Source organism: Lissotriton helveticus, chromosome 2_1 (genome assembly GCF_964261635.1).
Source record: "Lissotriton helveticus chromosome 2_1, aLisHel1.1, whole genome shotgun sequence".
NCBI lineage: Eukaryota > Metazoa > Chordata > Amphibia > Caudata > Salamandridae > Lissotriton > Lissotriton helveticus.
This window is the reverse complement of record NC_136059.1, coordinates 1352814003-1352834501: the sequence shown is the minus strand read 5'-3', so window position 1 is coordinate 1352834501 and position 20499 is coordinate 1352814003. Positions and strand designations below refer to the sequence as shown.

Below are 20499 nucleotides of genomic sequence, written 5' to 3'. Positions count from 1 at the left end.
ATTAGAAAATTTTAAGAAGCTTCTGGACTCCTGGTCCCCAAAATTCATAACGTGGTGGGGTAGAGTTGAGATGATCAAAATGATGATCACCCCAATGATTAAATACCTGATAAGCATGCCCCCACTCCTTCTCATAGACTACTTCCATCGGAAAGTCAATATCTTACCTACTACATTCCTGTGGCGCGGAAAGAAGGCGAAGATAAGCATGAAGAAACTGAGATTGGAGAAATCCCAAGGTGGGGTAAACCTAGCAGACTTTAGATTGTTCCAACTTGCCTTCCTAGCAAGACAGGGGTCATACTGGGTCTTACCGGCGACCAAATACATACCGGTATGGCTCCAGGTAGAGAAGGCCATCCTGAAAAACCTGTGTCCACTGGCCTTCCTAACAGCTAACACATACCCACACTCCTCCAAACCTATCTTTAAAAACACAAAAATAGCGCTTCTAAAAGTAGACAGGAAAATGGAAATTAGCATCAACGGTTCTAAGCTAGAATCACTATGGGCTAATAGCAAGGTTAAATACAAGGGAAAAAGCCCTACCTTCGATACTTGGATAAAGGAAGGTATTTACTCTCCACAGCAACTCAAAAACGGCGACTACCCCATTACCTTCTCAGACCTCTAAACAAGACACCACCTTAAAGACATCGAACTCTATAAGTTTTCGAAAATAAGGGCGGCCTTATCAAAGACAAAACGAAACACCTCCCAACCCTCAATCTTTCGTTATGTCTCAAACATTAATAAACTAGGGCACCAAGTCTTGCAGTTCTACACACTGTTACGTCCCAAAACCAACAAACTTAACCGAAATAACGATAAGCCTTTTGGGACAAACAATCTAACACACCTCTCAACGAACAGGAATAGGCTACTCTGTGGTCCTCGACCTCGCGTAATAAGATTACCCCAGTACTGGCACAAACTAAATTTTGGCCTCTTCACAAGGCTTTCTGGACCCCAGCAAGACTACACTCACTAGGGCTCAGGGATGACTCACTCTGCTAAAACTGTAACAAAGAGAAGGGGGACCTTGCACACCTTATCTTCCTTTGCCCAACACTCAAGGGTTTCTGGGGGAAAACCTTTGATTTCATTAATGTGGTGTTTAAATGCAAACTACCAATGGAATTCTCCACCCTCACCTCAGCATTCATGCGCTCAAATTTGAGAACTGAGCAAGGCAAGGACTTAATGGACCTCTTATTGACAGCGACTGTGAAAATGGTCCTAAACAACTGGAAGGATGCAAATAAAAACAGCTACAAGGGATGGCTTAATAGGTCACGCATCTTAGAGGAGCAGACAATATCGCGCTACAGTCCTCACCCTGGAAAGCATCCTCAAGAGGGTTTTGGGAAGCTTTGGACACTTATCTTGACACGTACGAACCCCCGTAGACAGATATAAATCAACTAATCGACCGCCTGCTCTCTATCATAACACCGGTGGGCAGGCATCAGGCCTAAAATATTCTGAAAGTGTGTCAGATGCAAAGTAATTTGTATAGCTGATGCAAATGTTATGTATAGCACCTGATGTAATGCAGTATGCATAGCTGATGCCAATGTTAATGTACAGTGACTATATCTCTCTCTTGTCTGTCCTATTCCTCTTCGGATTCACCATTAATTTGTCTGTCCTTTCCTCTTACATCTCTTTCTCTCTCAAAAAACAACCTAGAGGGGCTAGTTATATATACTCCAATGCGTAAACGACTATTACCCAAGCTGGGCTAACCCTGTAACAGTGGTTGTGACTGTATTCTATGTAAAAGAAAATTAAAAAAACAAATCATTTGTATCATTGAAAAGTATCCAAACAAATGCAATGTAAATAAATTAAAGCAATTATAATCAAAATGAAGGTCATGTTGCAAAACAATTTCTAATGGGTATACATTTAGACTGTGGACATATTAAGTAAAAGTCAGAAAGATACACTTTGGAAATGGGTTCTTCAGAATCTGGAAAGATTAGACTTTACCCAAGTAACTTTGCCAAAATTTCGCAGTTGCTTCCTCAATAAGTGGCTTTATTTGTGAGATATCAATTTGTCCACGGTCATTGGTTAAAAGTGGCACTTTAAAGAGCTCCTCCAGAATTTGTTTCTTCAGGTGAACAAATTCCTTCCACACACGATTCACAGCCTTCACAACCAGCTGGCGTCCTAAATAATTAACAAAACAAGACAGTCATATCATTTATTACAAATGAAAAAAAAAAAAAACCACAGGAGTGAAGAATAAGTCTTATTTCCATGAATTAACATTTTACATCTATTGTTCCATGGCTCTCTGTTTCTGAAATAGGTTTCCTAACCTCTAAATGGGCAAAACAATGGAAAATTAGCTTCTACAGAAGTAGTTTTTCTATACTACACGTAGCTCATATTGCAATTCTTTTTTATAACAGCATGTATTTCTCTCAGATAGAACAATTTGACTGACTACAGGCTCCTGTTTCCACTCCACTCCCTTTCATCGGTTCCACCAACATGATCAGTCTACTACCACTGGAGCAGCGTAATTTAGTGCTTCACCATTCATATGCAATTTATATACTCAACGTATATTTAACAGTATTAATATGTGTGCACTATATTAACCAAGAGAGGTAAGTGGCTATATTTACCGCATAAGAGCCACCCTTATATCTAGCTAAATTATAATTAATTTACTCACATTTAATAGAACAATGTATACATTCCTTAAATGTAATTAATGCATTTACTCATGCTAATTGTACTTGCTTGGAAGCCATTTTTGATCTAAAGGTTGGTCTACCCTGTAACCAGGCAAGAGTTGCAAGCATATCACATTTATCAATGTTTTGCAAGTTTCCTGTTCTTTCCCCTCTGCAGGTGTCTTATTGCGTTCATTAAGTTGGATTAGGGTTATTGTTTGTGACTATTAGATAGCTCGTACATAAGTGAATTTTGCCTGTGGACATGAAGAAGCTTGGGCATGGGAGAGATCCTGCTGTACCAGACAGACCTAACTGTTGCAGACTTCAAGGCTGTGTAGATGTGTACCTCAGTGTCGAGAGCTGGGAAACTGGAGACTTTACCGGCTCCCAGAGAATAAGGATTCCTCATTGGTCCATTTGGTGGGAATTGATACTACAAGCTTTTCAAAACCTTCTGTCACGTATTAATTACGTATTTTCATAGACTAGTTAGAAGATCCTGTTACCACTTCGCTAAGAGAAGACCTCTTCTCAAGTCTGCCTATGTCCCCTGCCCAGAGGATTGAACTTCATGCTTGAGCACTTGCACTTTTCTCTCACACATTAAACTAGGTTCTATGCATGCTGACACCTTTCTTGTATAGATTCACATGCCAATTTTGATGCTTTATATATAGGAAAGGGAAACTCCTTTATCGAACCTGCTTGGTTGATATTGTGTCTGATACAAGTGATTATATTTTGCATCTTCATTCTCATAATAAACAAATTTAGATAGCATGAACATTTAAATTAGTATGCACTTGCAATATATTTGCTACAATTTTGCGACTGGTTTCACTCATAATCTTGACTAACTTCGCAAATAAAACCCTCATGGTTTTGACATCACCTTCTCTGTCATTTTTGTGGAGCCACATTGGTTTCACTGTGCTTGAAATGTATTGCTGAAATTAGCTCCCTTCTTACTCTTCAAGCCGACAATCAAAGGTCCATACGACCAATGGGAAGTCCTATTGATGACTTCACTAAGCGACTGAGATAGAAGGATGTCCGCACCATCAACTGGTCTCAAACAAAGTATGGTTTGTCACCGAAGAGTAGGGAGCGAAAATATTCCATAAAATACATAGAACTTGCCCAAGTCAGTCCTTGCCCCCATATTCCATGGCTAAATTTGAAAGATAGGCAGTGTTTTGGCAGTTTAGAAGGTAGTCGTGGTGGCTGAAGTGGGAGTAGAAATAGGGTTGTGCAATACAACTGTACACGTCAAGCTTGTGGTGTTGTGTTAATACTGTGTGTTCTGAATTGTATCGATGTCTTTAGCTTAGTTGTGTAAATGTATAGGCACTTAGTGTTGAGCAGCTGAAGTTATCGGACTAATCGCAGTCCAAGATTCTGAGATACATAAGGTTTGTAATGTTGGTTTGTGAGGTACCATCAACCACAAAGTTAAGATAAGGACGTGTAATTGACTGTTGCAAGTGTACTAATAGTGGTTGGTGTTGGTAGATCCTGATGCTTCCTTTGCATTACTAACTACATTAGAGAAGGTGATATCCCACTAGCCGAGCTATCGCTTGTGTGTGTGCTAACGTTTGAAAGCGTTATTCCCAGTTATCCCTCGAATGAGTGGTTTAAATTCTTTAGTGGAGTATCCAACAGTAATATTTGTTTGCTTTGGAGTTTTAGAAAAAAAAGTTAGTAAGCACAAAACAATTGTAAAGGAGGGGGAGCTGCTGCGAGGTGCTGTATTCCACCCATCAGGTACCGCACTGGTATTGGTGGGCTGGTGTAGGTGCCACTCTGGTAATGGTTGCTGTGTCATCAGGTGCCGTGCTGTGATAGACTTGTAAAGAGTACCACGCTGAGATTGGATACTAATACTGCTAAATACCACTTTGTGATTTGGTGTAAATCGATGGTTTTGAGAATGGTGGTGTGGAAGTTGTGGTGTGTGTATGAAAGGCTATATTGGGGTGTAAGAGGGTGCGTCAGATTCTGTAGATGTCATCAGAGATGAGATTTGAGATGTCATCAGTGATGTCCCTGACCATGTTATGAATGATGTAATATGTGACGTGATAAGCAGTGTATTGCTGGGACGCGAGTTATAGTTTCCTCAGCTAACTATAACTGCTGAATTTCTCTGGTTTTGTACAAGCAAAATCTCAGCCTAACTATAATGTCCCTGTAACCTTTGTTTTTTTTAGTGAATTTCTAAGGTGTTTTAAAATTCTATTTCTTGATTGTAACATACTTTATTTTTTAAGTGAGCCTGTAAAATGTTCATATTTTCTTTCTATAACTGAATATTGTATATTATATTTATATTATATATATCACTAATTTTTTGATTTGGTATGTGTTTATCAGACAGTACATCAATGACTGGTTTTATGTTTAACAATTTTTTGAGTTGGCACAACATTGTCGCATTTACTGTGGAGAATCTGTGACCAGAAAATGTAATTCAAATACTGAAAAGAAACGAACGTAAAGAATGTTCTACAAATAAAGTTTAAGTCTAAATATTTAGTAAGATAGTGTTTTAATTTTTCTTACTGTGATCAATTTAGTAGAAAACCATCTTTACAAATATTTTTTAATCTTTTAGAGATTGGCCCTGCACGCATGGCTGCGGAGCAATGAAGAGTGAAAGTATAGTTACACAAACACACACACATATATTACACACACACTCACTTATCTCATCCACACTTACCATATGTAGTAAATGATGTTTCCCAACACACAGTCACCATCAAGTAACCAACAGCGAAGGCAAGTAACCTTTTTTGTATAGGATACATCTTCTTTTAATTTTATCAAGTAAGAAAGATTATCTTAGCAGAATGCCAGAAAGGACGAGGATCTGACTAAAAATACAGAGTGGAAAACCAATCACAGTAAAAACTTATGAACATAAGCATGAAGTAAGCCTCATTCATCAAATATGAATTCAAAGCATACCATGAGATGCAATGCCGTAAGCCACCTGACAGACATGTATAGTGAAACCCTCACATAAGAGCCCAAGTATTTGCTGCTGTATGCACAGGATGGTCGATACTGGTAATTGTTTGCTTGGACAGAATATAGTCCCTCTTTAAAAACCACTGAAAATCCAACAAAATCTCAAAGACCTCTTGGGTTGCAACCAGTCTAACAATTCCTCTGTTTTCTAATGAGCAGGTTGAAAATTAAGCAAAGACAACTAAAATAAGAGAATTTAATTAAGCATCTTTTATTAAAAATGAAGGTTTTCCCCTCTGTACTGCCTTAATGGCCATACAGTCAAGCAATGACGGGAGTGGTTGGTGTAAAGCATGTGTATGTTCCTCAACCTATGACTAAACATGGTTATAGTATTAAAGCACACGTTACTTACTTTCGGTAACGATATATCTGTAAGAAACAGTAGTTAGTGTTAGATTCCTCACCTTAGAATATCCCCAGGTGTCAGACTGGATTCGGAAGGTTTTGCGTAGCAGAACCCCTGCGCGTCGGTAGGCGTCGTCTGAGGCTCCGTGTCCGTCGTCGGCGTCGTGATCGCCGGGATGACGTCGGAGTACTTAGACGCCGCCCTCGCGCGCTGACGTCAGTTCTTGTACATAACTTTCCATGCCAGGAACGCAGAGCCATGCCAGAGACCGGCACTGGTGCCATGAAACTAGGGCCCTGAAAGGGATGTCCTTAACCCTAGATATCGGTTCGCAGAACGGGGAGGATGGGTGGGGCGGTGAAGAATCTAACACTAACTACTGTTTCTTACAGATATATTGTTACCAAAGGTAAGTAACTTGTGCATCTGAAAGAAACAGGTTAGTGTTAGATTCCTCACCTTAGAATAGATACCCCAGCAATACCAACCCCGGTGGTGGGTCTGCGAACCAAGATCACACGGGAAAGTCCTGGAGAACGGAACGGCCGAAGAAGCCATCTCTCCGGACTTGGTTGTCCAGGCAGTAGTGTCTAGCGAACGTGTGCAGCGAGGCCCACGTAGCTGCCCGACAGAGGTCTTGCAAGGGGAATCCCCGACCCAAGGCAGTAGTAGCCGCCGTGGCCCAAGTGGAATGGGCCCTCAGCCCAACGGGGGCTCCTTTCTAGCTAAGGAGTAACAGACCTTGATGCACAACACGACCCACTGAGAGATCGTTCGTTTGCGCACCGGCCGTCCCTTCTTCGCACCCATGTAACCAACAAAGAGCTGGTCGTCCACCCGGAACTGGCGTGTGCGATAAAAGTAGAAGGAGAGCGCACGTTTTGGGTCCAGACGGTGAAGCCTCTCTTCCTCCTTCAAAGGATGCGGAGGCGGAAAGAAGATGGGCAAGGTGATGGACTGCCCGATGTGAAAGACCGTAACCACCTTGGGCAGGAAAGAAGGACGAGTTTTAAAACAACTTTGTCCGGATGGACAGAAAGGAAAGGAGGCTTAGAGGATAGAGCCTGGTCGCGCCTGATCTTCTTCAGCACTCTGGGAAGAAGTGGTATAGGCGTACAACAGACCGCAGCTCCACTCGCGACGAAAAGCGTCTCCGAGCGAGTGCCACCTTGGAAATTCCAACGCGCAGAACTGATGACATTGCGCGTTCTCTTCGGTGGCGAATAGATCTAACCAAGGCTCTCCCCACTTCTTAAAGAGGCCTTGCGCCACGTCCGAGTTCAGATGCCATTCGTGATCCATCATGCACCGGCGGCTGAGTTCGTCCGCCCTGTTGTTCAGGAAACCTGCCAGGTGTTGAACCATCAGGGTGACGCCCTGGGGTTCCAGCCATGTCAGATGCGCAGAGCCTCCTGACAAAGGGTCCACGACCCTACCCCGCCCTGTTTGTTGCAGTACCACATGGCGGTGGTGTTGTGCCGTGAACACCTGCACTACACTTCCCCGGACAGAGGGAAGGAATGCCTTCAGTGCAAGCCGGATCGCCCGCAGTTCCAGAAGGTTGATGTGGAGCCGGGACTCCGCCGGAGACCAGAGGCCTCTGATCTCCCTCTCCCCATGTGGCCCCCCATTCCAGGAGGGACGCCTCCATCACCACTACGTGCTCAGGTTGGGGTAGGGAGAGAGATCTGCCGCTAATCCAATCGCGGTTTGTGAGCCACCACTGCAACTGTCTTGCAGGGCCCTCCGAGCTCCGGTCGTGGTCGGACAGGTTGCCCTGATGCTGAGCCCACAAACTTCAGGTCCCACTGCAGAGCCAGCATCCGCCACCAGGCGTGATGCACCAGAAGGATGCAGGAGCCATCAGCCCCAGGAGCCGCAGCATCAACCTGACCGAAACTCGAGATAAAGGCTGAAAGATCGGAATCAGAGCCTGTATATCCTGAACCCGCTGTTCAGGGGGATAAACCCGAAACTGCGCAAAGTCCAGAACCGCTCCGATGAAAAGGAGCTTTTGAGAGGGGCACAGGTGTGACTTCGGCACGTTGATGGGGAACCCCAGCGGGTGCAGGAGGTCGGCCGTAGTCTGGAGGTGGGAGACGACTGTCTGGGGCGAGCCCGCCTTCAACAACCAGTCATCGAGATAGGGGAAGACTGAAACTCCCAATCTGCGTAGATGAGCTGCGACCAACGGCATCACTTTCGTGAACACCCGTGGGGCGCTGGTAAAACCAAAGGGGAGCACGGTAAACTGAAAGTGCTCATGGCCTACCGTGAACCGCAGGTAAAGCAAGTGGGCCGGCAGGACGGGGATGTGGAAATATGCGTCCTGCAAGTCCAACGATACCGTCCAGTCTTCTGGGCCTGGGGCAGCCAGGACCTGAGCCAAAGTCAGCATCTTGAACTTCTCCTTCCAGAGGAAGCCGTTGACGCTCCGAAGGTAGGCCTCCTTTGCCCTTCTTGGGTACCAGAAAGTAGTGGGAATAGCAATCACATCCTACTTCTGGCCCAGCAACGCGTTTGACGGCCCCCTTGGCCAAGAGGGCCGTAACTTCCTCCTGTAGAAGTCGCAAGTGATCCCCCGACATGCGGTGGTACTGAGGTGGCATGGCTGGAGGGGTCGCCTCGAAGGGGAGGCAGTAGCCCCTTAGGACGATTTGCAGCACCCACCTGTCTGATGTGATGGAGCGCCAGTGAAGGAGGTGATGGCGAACCCTGCCCCCCACTGGTGTCGAATAGCCTGAAAATTCAGACTAGGAGGATTTTTAGGCAGATGCTGCAGGGGCGGGTGTGGACTGACCTTGCCGGTGTCCTTCGGCACCACCACGGCAGTTACCACGTCCGCAACTGCGTTGAGGTTGGTTCTGCAGCCTGTGGCTAGCTGGACGTGTGGGGACGCCCCTTCCTTGGCCACGAAAGGGACGAAAGGCGGAAGTTTGCTGGCGTTGGCCGAGGCCCAAGGACTTGGCCGTAGCCCTGGAGTCCTTGAAACGCTCCAGCGCACTGTCCGCCTTGTCGCCAAAGAGGCGACGGCCATCAAAGGGCATGTCCATAGGGAGGCTTGGACATCCCCCGAAAAGTTGGCGGACCTCAGCCAGGCGTGGCGACGAACCGCCACCGTCGTCGCAATCGCCCTGCCCAGCGAGTCCGTGGTATCCAGTCCACACCGAATCGAATATCGTGCTGCATCCCGTACCTCTGCAAGGGCTTGGGTAAGCTTTACCTGCACCTCCGCCGGGCACTGCGGCAGCACTTCCGCAACCGTATCCCACAGAGAGTGGGAGTAATGGCCCAAAAGGCAGGCGGTGTTGACAGACCACAACCCCAAACTGAGTGAGGAGAACAGTTTCTTCCCAAACTGATTGTACCTTTTGGATTCCCGATCCGGAGGAGCGGTCGGGAATGCGGTCTGGGAGGTAGAGGCCTGGATCACCAGGCTCTCAGGGGTGGGGTGATCAGACAGGAAGCTGGGGTCGCCCGGAGCCGGGCGGTGGAGTCAGGCCACATTCCGATCTACAGGTAGTCCTGTAGAGGGCTTGGACCAGGTGCCCAACAGAACGTCAGTCAGGGCTTCGTTAAACGGCAGGACAGGCTCCGAGGAGCTTGCCTGTGGTTTGAGCACCTCAGTGAGGAGGTTAGTCCGCACGGTCGCGACTGGGAGCTCAAGTGCCAAGGTCTTGGCTGGCCTAGTCAACACCACGCTGTAAGCAGCCCCCTCCTCTGTAGCCACGGTAGGAGGGGAGACAAATCCAGTGTCGGGCGAAGTTTCCAGACCACTGTCCTCCCCCAGCTCGTCTTCCCAGTCCTGGCTCAACTGGCACTGCAGTGCCAGAGGATCCTCAGACCCCTCCCAATCCCCCTCGTCATCCATCTCCTGATAGTCAGGAATGAATGATGGAGCCGGATCGTCTGTGAAGGGCTCACTGATTGGCGTCGAAGGCGGCGCCGGTCCAACACCGGATCCGGACCGGGGTGGGGATCGGAGACGACGACGCCCGGGGACGACGCAGGGTGCGACACCCTTGGTGAGGACGCCAGCGGAGGGGTCGTAAGGACGACCGACATCGTCACGGATCCAGGCCTGGATCCTGAGGAACCCTGCGGTGTCGGGACCGGAGTCGCCGACGTGGCCGGGGCCAAAGCACCCTTTGGCGCCGGGGCCGCCGGCCTGCTTGGGCTCCCAGACGGACCCGCGGGGCCCGAAGGTGCCTCAGCGGGGTCCGACAGAAGGAAGCGCAACTTCATAGCCGTGAGGAAGGCGCTGATCTCCTCCGGCGTCGCGTGCAGCCCAAGAACCGGCGGGTATGGAACTGGACGTGGCGCTTGCGGCTCCGGCGGAGCCGCGTGGGCGGTGTCACCCAACCCCCCGGCCGCGTTGCGCGAGAGTCGAGGGGAGTCGGAGTCAGAAGAGCGATGTCGCTTCTTCGACTTCTTGTGCCTAGACTTACCTGAGGACTTGGAGCCCGACGAGTGGTGTCGACTCGCCGAGCTGTAATGACTGTGGCCCCGCGACCGGTCCCTCGACCTCCTCCTGGACCGGGACCTTGAGCGGCGTGGGGCCGACTGCCGGAGCTCGAGGCGCTTGCGGGACCGCTCCCGCCAAGCTTTCGACATCAAGGTCCGGCAGTTGGGGCACGACTTGTCATCGTGGTCGGCCCCGAGACAGTAAAGGCACCGACGGTGGGGGTCGGTAACCGACATCAAGCGGTTACAATTGTCGCAGGGTTTGAACACGGGCATCCTTATTGGCACCGAGAGTCGAGTAGCGACTCGAGAAAATCCAAAAGAGATCAAAAAGTTTAGTCAAAAAGTGACTAGTAGTACTGCTCTTCCCGGATCTGTGCTTGCTGGCGGGGAAAAAGAAGAACTGACGTCAGCACGCGAGGGCGGCGTTTAAGTACTCCGACGACGTCATCCTGGCGATCAGAACGCCGACGACGGACGCAGAGCCGCAGACGACGCCTACCGACGCGAAGGGGTACTGCTACGCAAAACTTTCCGGATCCAGTCTGACGCCCAGGGCTATTCTAAGGTGAGGAATCTAACACTAACCTGTTTCTTTCAGATCACTGATACAGTATAAGTAACCCCAAGATACAGAAATTCATGCCATCAAAGTATACCCCATTAAAAACCATTAACACAAAATTGAAATCCCACTGATGGGAAACAGCAACCTTCAGATGGAAAGACTTCTGGAGACTTTTAAAAAGGCCCTTAACTACTGACAATGTAGACTTATAAAAAGCTTAGAGTCTACCCATGCCAGAGTCCATTTGGAGGAGGTACTCCATTGGCTGGGCCTCATCTTTAGCCCGACAATGAGCTTTAAGAAAACACTTAACATTATGAAACCCAGTAGATGAAGATATATAATTGCATGCAGGACAAATTAGGGAAAAAGATTGTGGAATGGTGGAAATCCTTTCAGTAAGAGGGTCTGTTTTGCTCTGTCCTGCAGCCAGCATGGCACTGATAAACTGCTCTTGCTGCTCAAAATCAAAGAAGGTGTTACAAAGTTGAAGGAAAAGCAGCTGGCGTAACTCCTGAAGATGAGCAAAGGTCTTTGAAGGTGAAAAGAATTTAATGTGCCAATCTTCAAAATAGGGAGGACAAGCATGTTCTCAAGGTGCAAATCTGATGTCACCACTCAAATCATGGTTATAAAACCCATTGGTGCTGGGGTAAGGTCAAAGGGAAGGGCTACCAATTGAAAATAGGCTCTATGAAGCCTGAAATGAAAAAGGTGCTGGTGATAACACAGTTTAGAAATGTGTACGGAGTCATCCTGAAAATACCATTAAAAAAAGCAATCGTATGCCTCTATTTAATAAGCCATCTGCGGAACCAGAGGACAGAGCAGACTACAGGCCCTTTTTGAACCTGCCTTTCATCAGAAGAATCATGGAAGGGAGGTGATAAGCCACTGAAATAATTTGTAAATGCAAATAACATTCTTCATGACAGACAATCTGACTTCAGACTGAGGTGTTGACTGCAACACTTGGCATTAACGAAAAACGATTACTAAGCCAACAGCACCAGTAAACTGCATGATAACTAATCACCGGCCCTTCAACAGAACAATCATGGAAGGGAAGGCAATAAGTCAATTGCAAGTAATCAAGGATAAATGCCATTCTTCACAACAGAAAATTAGATTTCAACCTGAGGAGAGGTAATGAAATAGAAAAAGTTGACATTAGTGAAGAGCACTTTCTTTGACAAGGGACAATCACAAATCCTAATCTATCTGCATCCATCAGAAACCGAATATAACATGAATTGCAAATTGCTCTATAGAAGTGTATGGAAAAAGGGGCCAGGATCACCAGCATGACCTTTAATGGCCGTCATAATTTCTGTAAACAGAAGTCAGCAAATTAGATTGGTTTGCCTACTTTGATAGTTCAAAAGATAGCTTCTGTTGGGGGGGGGTCTCATTGAGACTTCCTTTGCCACCTTTACTTTTCAATATTTACCAGGGACGTCTGGCCAAGATGTTTTGAAAAGCAAACCTTCAGCTCCAAATGTACGGAGATGACATCCAACTACACATCTGGCTGGTACATCCAAAAGACAGATTAGATGCATCACCATATGCTTAATACATGTGCACCAGTGTATCAAGGACAGCTGTGTGTGCCAAAACAGCTGTAAGATCAAACTGCCTAGAGTAGGAGAACCTTGAAATAACGAGGTAATATTCATGGAGCCAAACAAATTGGAAGAAACTAACTCCTGCTCAGACATTCAAGAACCTAGGATTTTGCTTTGACAAGAAACCCTCTTTAGATTAGTAAATCGCAATAGAAGTGACAAATGCCAGCTTTCTTCTCCTTTTTCTAAGAACTCCCTCACAGGTACTGCACAACACTGAAGAGGTGAGGAATTGATGTTATCAAGACTCGATTACAGCAGTGCTGCCTTGCCAGAGCCTTGAAGAAAGCAACTGCAAAATTGCAGAGATTTCAAAGTGAAGCAATCAGACTCTGCTTCAACTTAAAGAATTCAGACCACATCTTTACAGTCCTGAAAGACATTTGCTAGTTCTCAGTAACAAAACATCTGTTCAGCTGCAGTTCTTCAGTGAGGAGCGCCGCCCCACTGCTCTTTGCGCTGTAGAAAAAGAAAAAATAAGATAACACAATGTTATTATCATTTTATTTTTCTGAGGCAGCTTTCGGGGTGGGGCTGGGCTGTCGTTACAGCCAGCAGAAGGAGGAGTGGTTGGGCGCATGCGAGCATGTCGATTTCGCTGAAAGTCTGGGGTAACAAAACAGTCACGTGCACTTAGCATGTTCTCCACCGGGCTGTAATGCACAGCCTGGAGGTGAATATGCAAAGGCTCCCACTCCCTCTCCGAGCCCTAACTATGGCGCTCAGACCAATCCCGGCGTTGCTGTCATAGGGTAGCCAGTGTGCTTCCTGCTTCCGGTCTTGGAGGAACAGAGGAGAGGTGTGGCCTGGACACAGATAAGTGACATTTTACATTTTATTCTTTCTCCCCGCCTCCCCAGGACACCTCTTCGGCAACCGCCACCACAGCATCTGTTTACCACCTACAAGACACAGAAGGGTCTTGGCCCAAAATCTTTACAGAGTTTCTTCTCACATTACTTGGACAACTGCAGCCTTAATTGAAAGGAAAGCAAATCAGATTTTAAAAAGCTAAATGCAACCGTAAGAAGCATGGAGTGAGGTGTAACTAGGCATTCACTGTGCCCTGACTTCAGGAACCATCCGACTCGGTCTGTGTTCAAGAAAACAATAAAAACAAGTCTGTTCAAAGAGGCATTCCCTTCTGTCTAAAAGGTCCAAGTATAACCCTGACCCCTGTTGGGATTGAGCTCTAAAGAGTGCAAAACAAGTGTTCAAGTCTGTTACTAAGCAACCACCCAGCAATCTTTGTCCCTTTCATGGACACAACTGGGGAAGAGGTGCATGCTACAGTAGAATTATTTCTCAGAGCTGCCGAGTGATATAAAATAGCTCCCTACACAAACCAACATGAGCCAGTACATTTAAATAGATAAATCAATAGAACCAGACAATTTAATTACTGAGCCTAAAATTTTATTACCAAAGTAATCATTCTAGATTTGTCTTTCCTGAACAACTTATTTAAAACCCTCAGGTCCTAAATAAGCGCTCCAGTCTTCAAAATGGGTAGTTTATCCGTAGAGTAGCACTCTCACTGTCAATTAATCCAAGATTCTCCAGTATTGGAACGTTCATAGATTCACATGCTTGAATCATTCTCTGTCATCGAGATGGGAGTCCCAGGGTACATTATCATACTGATGCTAAGTTAAAGATAGGCTAGAAAGTCCCTAGGCCTGTTAATTGTATGCCATTACATAGTAATTGTATAAAAAAGCGACCAAACATAGGTTTGATCACTCAGGTTGCATTGCCCTCTAATACTCCTGTGAGAGGCTCCAGTTCTTCAAACTTTCAAAGCATGAGTGTAAAATTTACACCCAGAAAAAGAGAGGAACAAAAGGTGAGCTTCACGGGGAAGGAGGGTGGGACGCATGTGAATCTATGAAAGATTCCAATGCTGGAAAACTACAGTTACAGGTTTAGTAACTTACTTTCTTACTCCAGCATTGGAACTTTCAAAGATTCACATGCTTTAATCAGATTAAACAGCAGTTATTAAACACACTTTTTTATTTTAAATGTTGAGCAGGTTCAAGAGATATATATATATCATTTATTACATATGAAAAAAAAACCCACAGGAGTGAAGAATAAGTCTTATTTCCATGAATTAACATTTTACATCTATTGTTCCATGGCTCTCTGTTTCTGAAATAGGTTTCCTAACCTCTAAATGGGAAAAACAATGGAAAATTAGCTTCTACAGAAGTAGTTTTTCTATACTACACGTAGCTCATATTGCAATTCTTTTTTATAACAGCATGTATTTCTCTCAGATAGAACAATTTGACTGACTACAGGCTCCTGTTTCGTCTCCACTCCCTTTCATCGGTTCCACCAACATGATCAGTCTACTACCACTGGAGCAGCGTAATTTAGTGCTTCACCATTCATATGCAATTTATATACTCAACGTATATTTAACAGTATTAATATGTGTGCACTATATTAACCAAGAGAGGTAAGTGGCTATATTTACTGCATAAGAGCCACCCTTATATCTAGCTAAATTATAATTAATTTACTGACATTTAATAGAACAATGTATACATTCCTTAAATGTAATTAATGCATTTACTCATGCTAATTGTACTTGCTTGGAAGCCATTTTTGATCTAAAGGTTGGTCTACCCTGTAACCAGGCAAGAGTTGCAAGCATATCACATTTATCAATGTTTTGCAAGTTTCCTTTTCTTTCCCCTCTGCAGGTGTCTTATTGCGTTCATTAAGTTGGATTAGGGTTATTGTTTGTGACTATTAGATAGCTCGTACATAAGTGAATTTTGCCTGTGGACATGAAGAAGCTTGGGCATGGGAGAGATCCTGCTGTACCAGACAGACCTAACTGTTGCAGACTTCAAGGCTGTGTAGATGTGTACCTCAGTGTCGAGAGCTGGGAAACTGGAGACTTTACCGGCTCCCAGAGAATAAGGATTCCTCATTGGTCCATTTGGTGGGAATTGATACTACAAGCTTTTCAAAACCTTCTGTCACGTATTAATTACGTATTTTCATAGACTAGTTAGAAGATCCTGTTACCACTTCGCTAAGAGAAGACCTCTTCTCAAGTCTGCCTATGTCCCCTGCCCAGAGGATTGAACTTCATGCTTGAGCACTTGCACTTTTCTCTCACACATTAAACTAGGTTCTATGCATGCTGACACCTTTCTTGTATAGATTCACATGCCAATTTTGATGCTTTATATATAGGAAAGGGAAACTCCTTTATCGAACCTGCTTGGTTGATATTGTGTCTGATACAAGTGATTATATTTTGCATCTTCATTCTCATAATAAACAAATTTAGATAGCATGAACATTTAAATTAGTATGCACTTGCAATATATTTGCTACAATTTTGCGACTGGTTTCACTCATAATCTTGACTAACTTCGCAAATAAAACCCTCATGGTTTTGACATCACCTTCTCTGTCATTTTTGTGGAGCCACATTGGTTTCACTGTGCTTGAAATGTATTGCTGAAATTAGCTCCCTTCTTACTCTTCAAGTCGACAATCAAAGGTCCATACGACCAATGGGAAGTCCTATTGATGACTTCACTAAGCGACTGAGATAGAAGGATGTCCGCACCATCAACTGGTCTCAAACAAAGTATGGTTTGTCACCGAAGAGTAGGGAGCGAAAATATTCCATAAAATACATAGAACTTGCCCAAGTCAGTCCTTGCCCCCATATTCCATGGCTAAATTTGAAAGATAGGCAGTGTTTTGGCAGTTTAGAAGGTAGTCGTGGTGGCTGAAGTGGGAGTAGAAATAGGGTTGTGCAATACAACTGTACACGTCAAGCTTGTGGTGTTGTGTTAATACTGTGTGTTCTGAATTGTATCGATGTCTTTAGCTTAGTTGTGTAAATGTATAGGCACTTAGTGTTGAGCAGCTGAAGTTATCGGACTAATCACAGTCCAAGATTCTGAGATACATAAGGTTTGTAATGTTGGTTTGTGAGGTACCATCAACCACAAAGTTAAGATAAGGACGTGTAATTGACTGTTGCGAGTGTACTAATAGTGGTTGGTGTTGGTAGATCCTGATGCTTCCTTTGCATTACTAACTACATTAGAGAAGGTGATATCCCACTAGCCGAGCTATCGCTTGTGTGTGTGCTAACGTTTGAAAGCGTTATTCCCAGTTATCCCTCGAATGAGTGGTTTAAATTCTTTAGTGGAGTATCCAACAGTAATTTTTGTTTGCTTTGGAGTTTTAGAAAAAAAAGTTAGTAAGCACAAAACAATTGTAAAGGAGGGGGAGCTGCTGCGAGGTGCTGTATTCCACCCATCAGGTACCGCACTGGTATTGGTGGGCTGGTGTAGGTGCCACTCTGGTAATGGTTGCTGTGTCATCAGGTGCCGTGCTGTGATAGATTTGTAAAGAGTACCACGCTGAGATTGGATACTAATACTGCTAAATACCACTTTGTGATTTGGTGTAAATCGATGGTTTTGAGAATGGTGGTGTGGAAGTTGTGGTGTGCGTATGAAAGGCTATATTGGGGTGTAAGAGGGTGCGTCAGATTCTGTAGATGTCATCAGAGATGAGATTTGAGATGTCATCAGTGATGTCCCTGACCATGTTATGAATGATGTAATATGTGACGTGATAAGCAGTGTATTGCTGGGACGCGAGTTATAGTTTCCTCAGCTAACTATAACTGCTGAATTTCTCTGGTTTTGTACAAGCAAAATCTCAGCCTAACTATAATGTCCCTGTAACCTTTGTTTTTTTCGGTGAATTTCTAAGGTTATTTTAATGCCATTTCCTAAAGTTAGTTTTTTTCAGTGCATTTGTAAGGTTTTTTAAATGCCAATTCCCAACTATAACGTCCCTGTAACCTTTGTTTTTTTTAGTGAATTTCTAAGGTGTTTTAAAATTCTATTTCTTGATTGTAACATACTTTCTTTTTTAAGTGAGCCTGTAAAATGTTCATATTTTCTTTCTATAACTGAATATTGTATATTATATTTATATTATATATATCACTAATTTTTTGATTTGGTATGTGTTTATCAGACAGTACATCAATGACTGGTTTTATGTTTAACAATTTTTTGAGTTGGCACAACATTGTCGCATTTACTGTGGAGAATCTGTGACCAGAAAATGTAATTCAAATACTGAAAAGAAACGAACGTAAAGAATGTTCTACAAATAAAGTTTAAGTCTAAATATTTAGTAAGATAGTGTTTTAATTTTTCTTACTGTGATCAATTTAGTAGAAAACCATCTTTACAAATATTTTTTAATCTTTTAGAGATTGGCCCTGCACGCATGGCTGCGGAGCAATGAAGAGTGAAAGTATAGTTACACAAACACACACACATATATTACACACACTCACTTATCTCATCCACACTTACCATATGTAGTAAATGATGTTTCCCAACACACAGTCACCATCAAGTAACCAACAGCAAAGGCAAGTAACCTTTTTTGTATAGGATACATCTTCTTTTAATTTTATCAAGTAAGAAAGATTATCTTAGCAGAATGCCAGAAAGGACGAGGATCTGACTAAAAATACAGAGTGGAAAACCAATCACAGTAAAAACTTATGAACATAAGCATGAAGTAAGCCTCATTCATCAAATATGAATTCAAAGCATACCATGAGATGCAATGCCGTAAGCCACCTGACAGACATGTATAGTGAAACCCTCACATAAGAGCCCAAGTATTTGCTGCTGTATGCACAGGATGGTCGATACTGGTAATTGTTTGCTTGGACAGAATATAGTCCCTCTTTAAAAACCACTGAAAATCCAACAAAATCTCAAAGACCTCTTGGGTTGCAACCAGTCTAACAATTCCTCTGTTTTCTAATGAGCAGGTTGAAAATTAAGCAAAGACAACTAAAATAAGAGAATTTAATTAAGCATCTTTTATTAAAAATGAAGGTTTTCCCCTCTGTACTGCATTAATGGCCATACAGTCAAGCAATGACGGGAGTGGTTGGTGTAAAGCATGTGTATGTTCCTCAACCTATGACTAAACATGGTTATAGTATTAAAGCACACGTTACTTACTTTCGGTAACGATATATCTGTAAGAAACAGTAGTTAGTGTTAGATTCCTCACCTTAGAATATCCCCAGGTGTCAGACTGGATCCGGAAGGTTTTGCGTAGCAGAACCCCTGCGCGTCGGTAGGCGTCGTCTGAGGCTCCGTGTCCGTCGTCGGCGTCGTGATCGCCGGGATGACGTCGGAGTACTTAGACGCCGCCCTCGCGCGCTGACGTCAGTTCTTGTACATAACTTTCCATGCCAGGAACGCAGAGCCATGCCAGAGACCGGCACTGGTGCCAGGAAACTAGGGCCCTGAAAGGGATGTCCTTAACCCTAGATATCGGTTCGCAGAACGGGGAGGATGGGTGGGGCGGTGAAGAATCTAACACTAACTACTGTTTCTTACAGATATATTGTTACCAAAGGTAAGTAACTTGTGCATCTGAAAGAAACAGGTTAGTGTTAGATTCCTCACCTTAGAATAGATACCCCAGCAATACCAACCCCGGTGGTGGGTCTGCGAACCAAGATCACACGGGAAAGTCCTGGAGAACGGAACGGCCGAAGAAGCCATCTCTCCGGACTTGGTTGTCCAGGCAGTAGTGTCTAGCGAACGTGTGCAGCGAGGCCCGCGTAGCTGCCTGACAGAGGTCTTGCAAGGGGAATCCCCGACCCAAGGCAGTAGTAGCCGCCGTGGCCCAAGTGGAATGGGCCCTCAGCCCAACGGGGGCTCCTTTCTAGCTAAGGAGTAACAGACCTTGATGCACAACACGACCCACTGAGAGATCGTTCGTTTGCGCACCGGCCGTCCCTTCTTCGCACCCATGTAACCAACAAAGAGCTGGTCGTCCACCCGGAACTGGCGTGTGCGATAAAAGTAGAAGGAGAGCGCACGTTTTGGGTCCAGACGGTGAAGCCTCTCTTCCTCCTTCAAAGGATGCGGAGGCGGAAAGAAGATGGGCAAGGTGATGGACTGCCCGATGTGAAAGACCGTAACCACCTTGGGCAGGAAAGAAGGACGAGTTTTAAAACAACTTTGTCCGGATGGACAGAAAGGAAAGGAGGCTTAGAGGATAGAGCCTGGTCGCGCCTGATCTTCTTCAGCACTCTGGGAAGAAGTGGTATAGGCGTACAACAGACCGCAGCTCCACTCGCGACGAAAAGCGTCTCCGAGCGAGTGCCACCTTGGAAATTCCAACGCGCAGAACTGATGACATTGCGCGTTCTCTTCGGTGGCGAATAGATCTAACCAAGGCTCTCCCCACTTCTTAAAGAGGCCTTGCGCCACGTCCGAGTTCAGACGCCATTCGTGATCCATCATGCACCGGCGGCTGAGTTCGTCCGCCCTGGCGTTCAGGAAACCTGCCAGGTGTTGAACCATCAGGGTGACGCCCTGGGGTTCCAGCCATTGTCAGATGCGCAGAGCCTCCTGACAAAGGGTCCACGACCCTACCCCGCCCTGTTTGTTGCAGTACCACATGGCGGTGGTGTTGTGCCGTGAACACCTGCACTACACTTCCCCGGACAGAGGGAAGGAATGCCTTCAGTGCAAGCCGGATCGCCCGCAGTTCCAGAAGGTTGATGTGGAGCCGGGACTCCGCCGGAGACCAGAGGCCTCTGATCTCCCTCTCCCCATGTGGCCCCCCATTCCAGGAGGGACGCCTCCATCACCACTACGTGCTCAGGTTGGGGTAGGGAGAGAGATCTGCCGCTAATCCAATCGCGGTTTGTGA

At 45.3% G+C, this 20499-nt stretch overlaps 1 protein-coding gene across 3 annotated transcripts in view; it reads right to left on the bottom strand.

Annotated features, from left to right (window-relative positions):
- The window catches only part of WDFY3 (WD repeat and FYVE domain containing 3), a 1930620-nt gene that overhangs the window by 639742 nt on the left and 1270379 nt on the right, over window positions 1–20499 (bottom strand). For all 3 annotated transcript variants that reach the window (XM_078676292.1, XM_078676293.1, XM_078676294.1), the window contains one exon: window positions 1996–2178. In XM_078676292.1, coding sequence (XP_078532418.1) covers window positions 1996–2178 — 183 coding nt within the window. The remainder of the gene's footprint in view (window positions 1–1995; window positions 2179–20499) is intronic.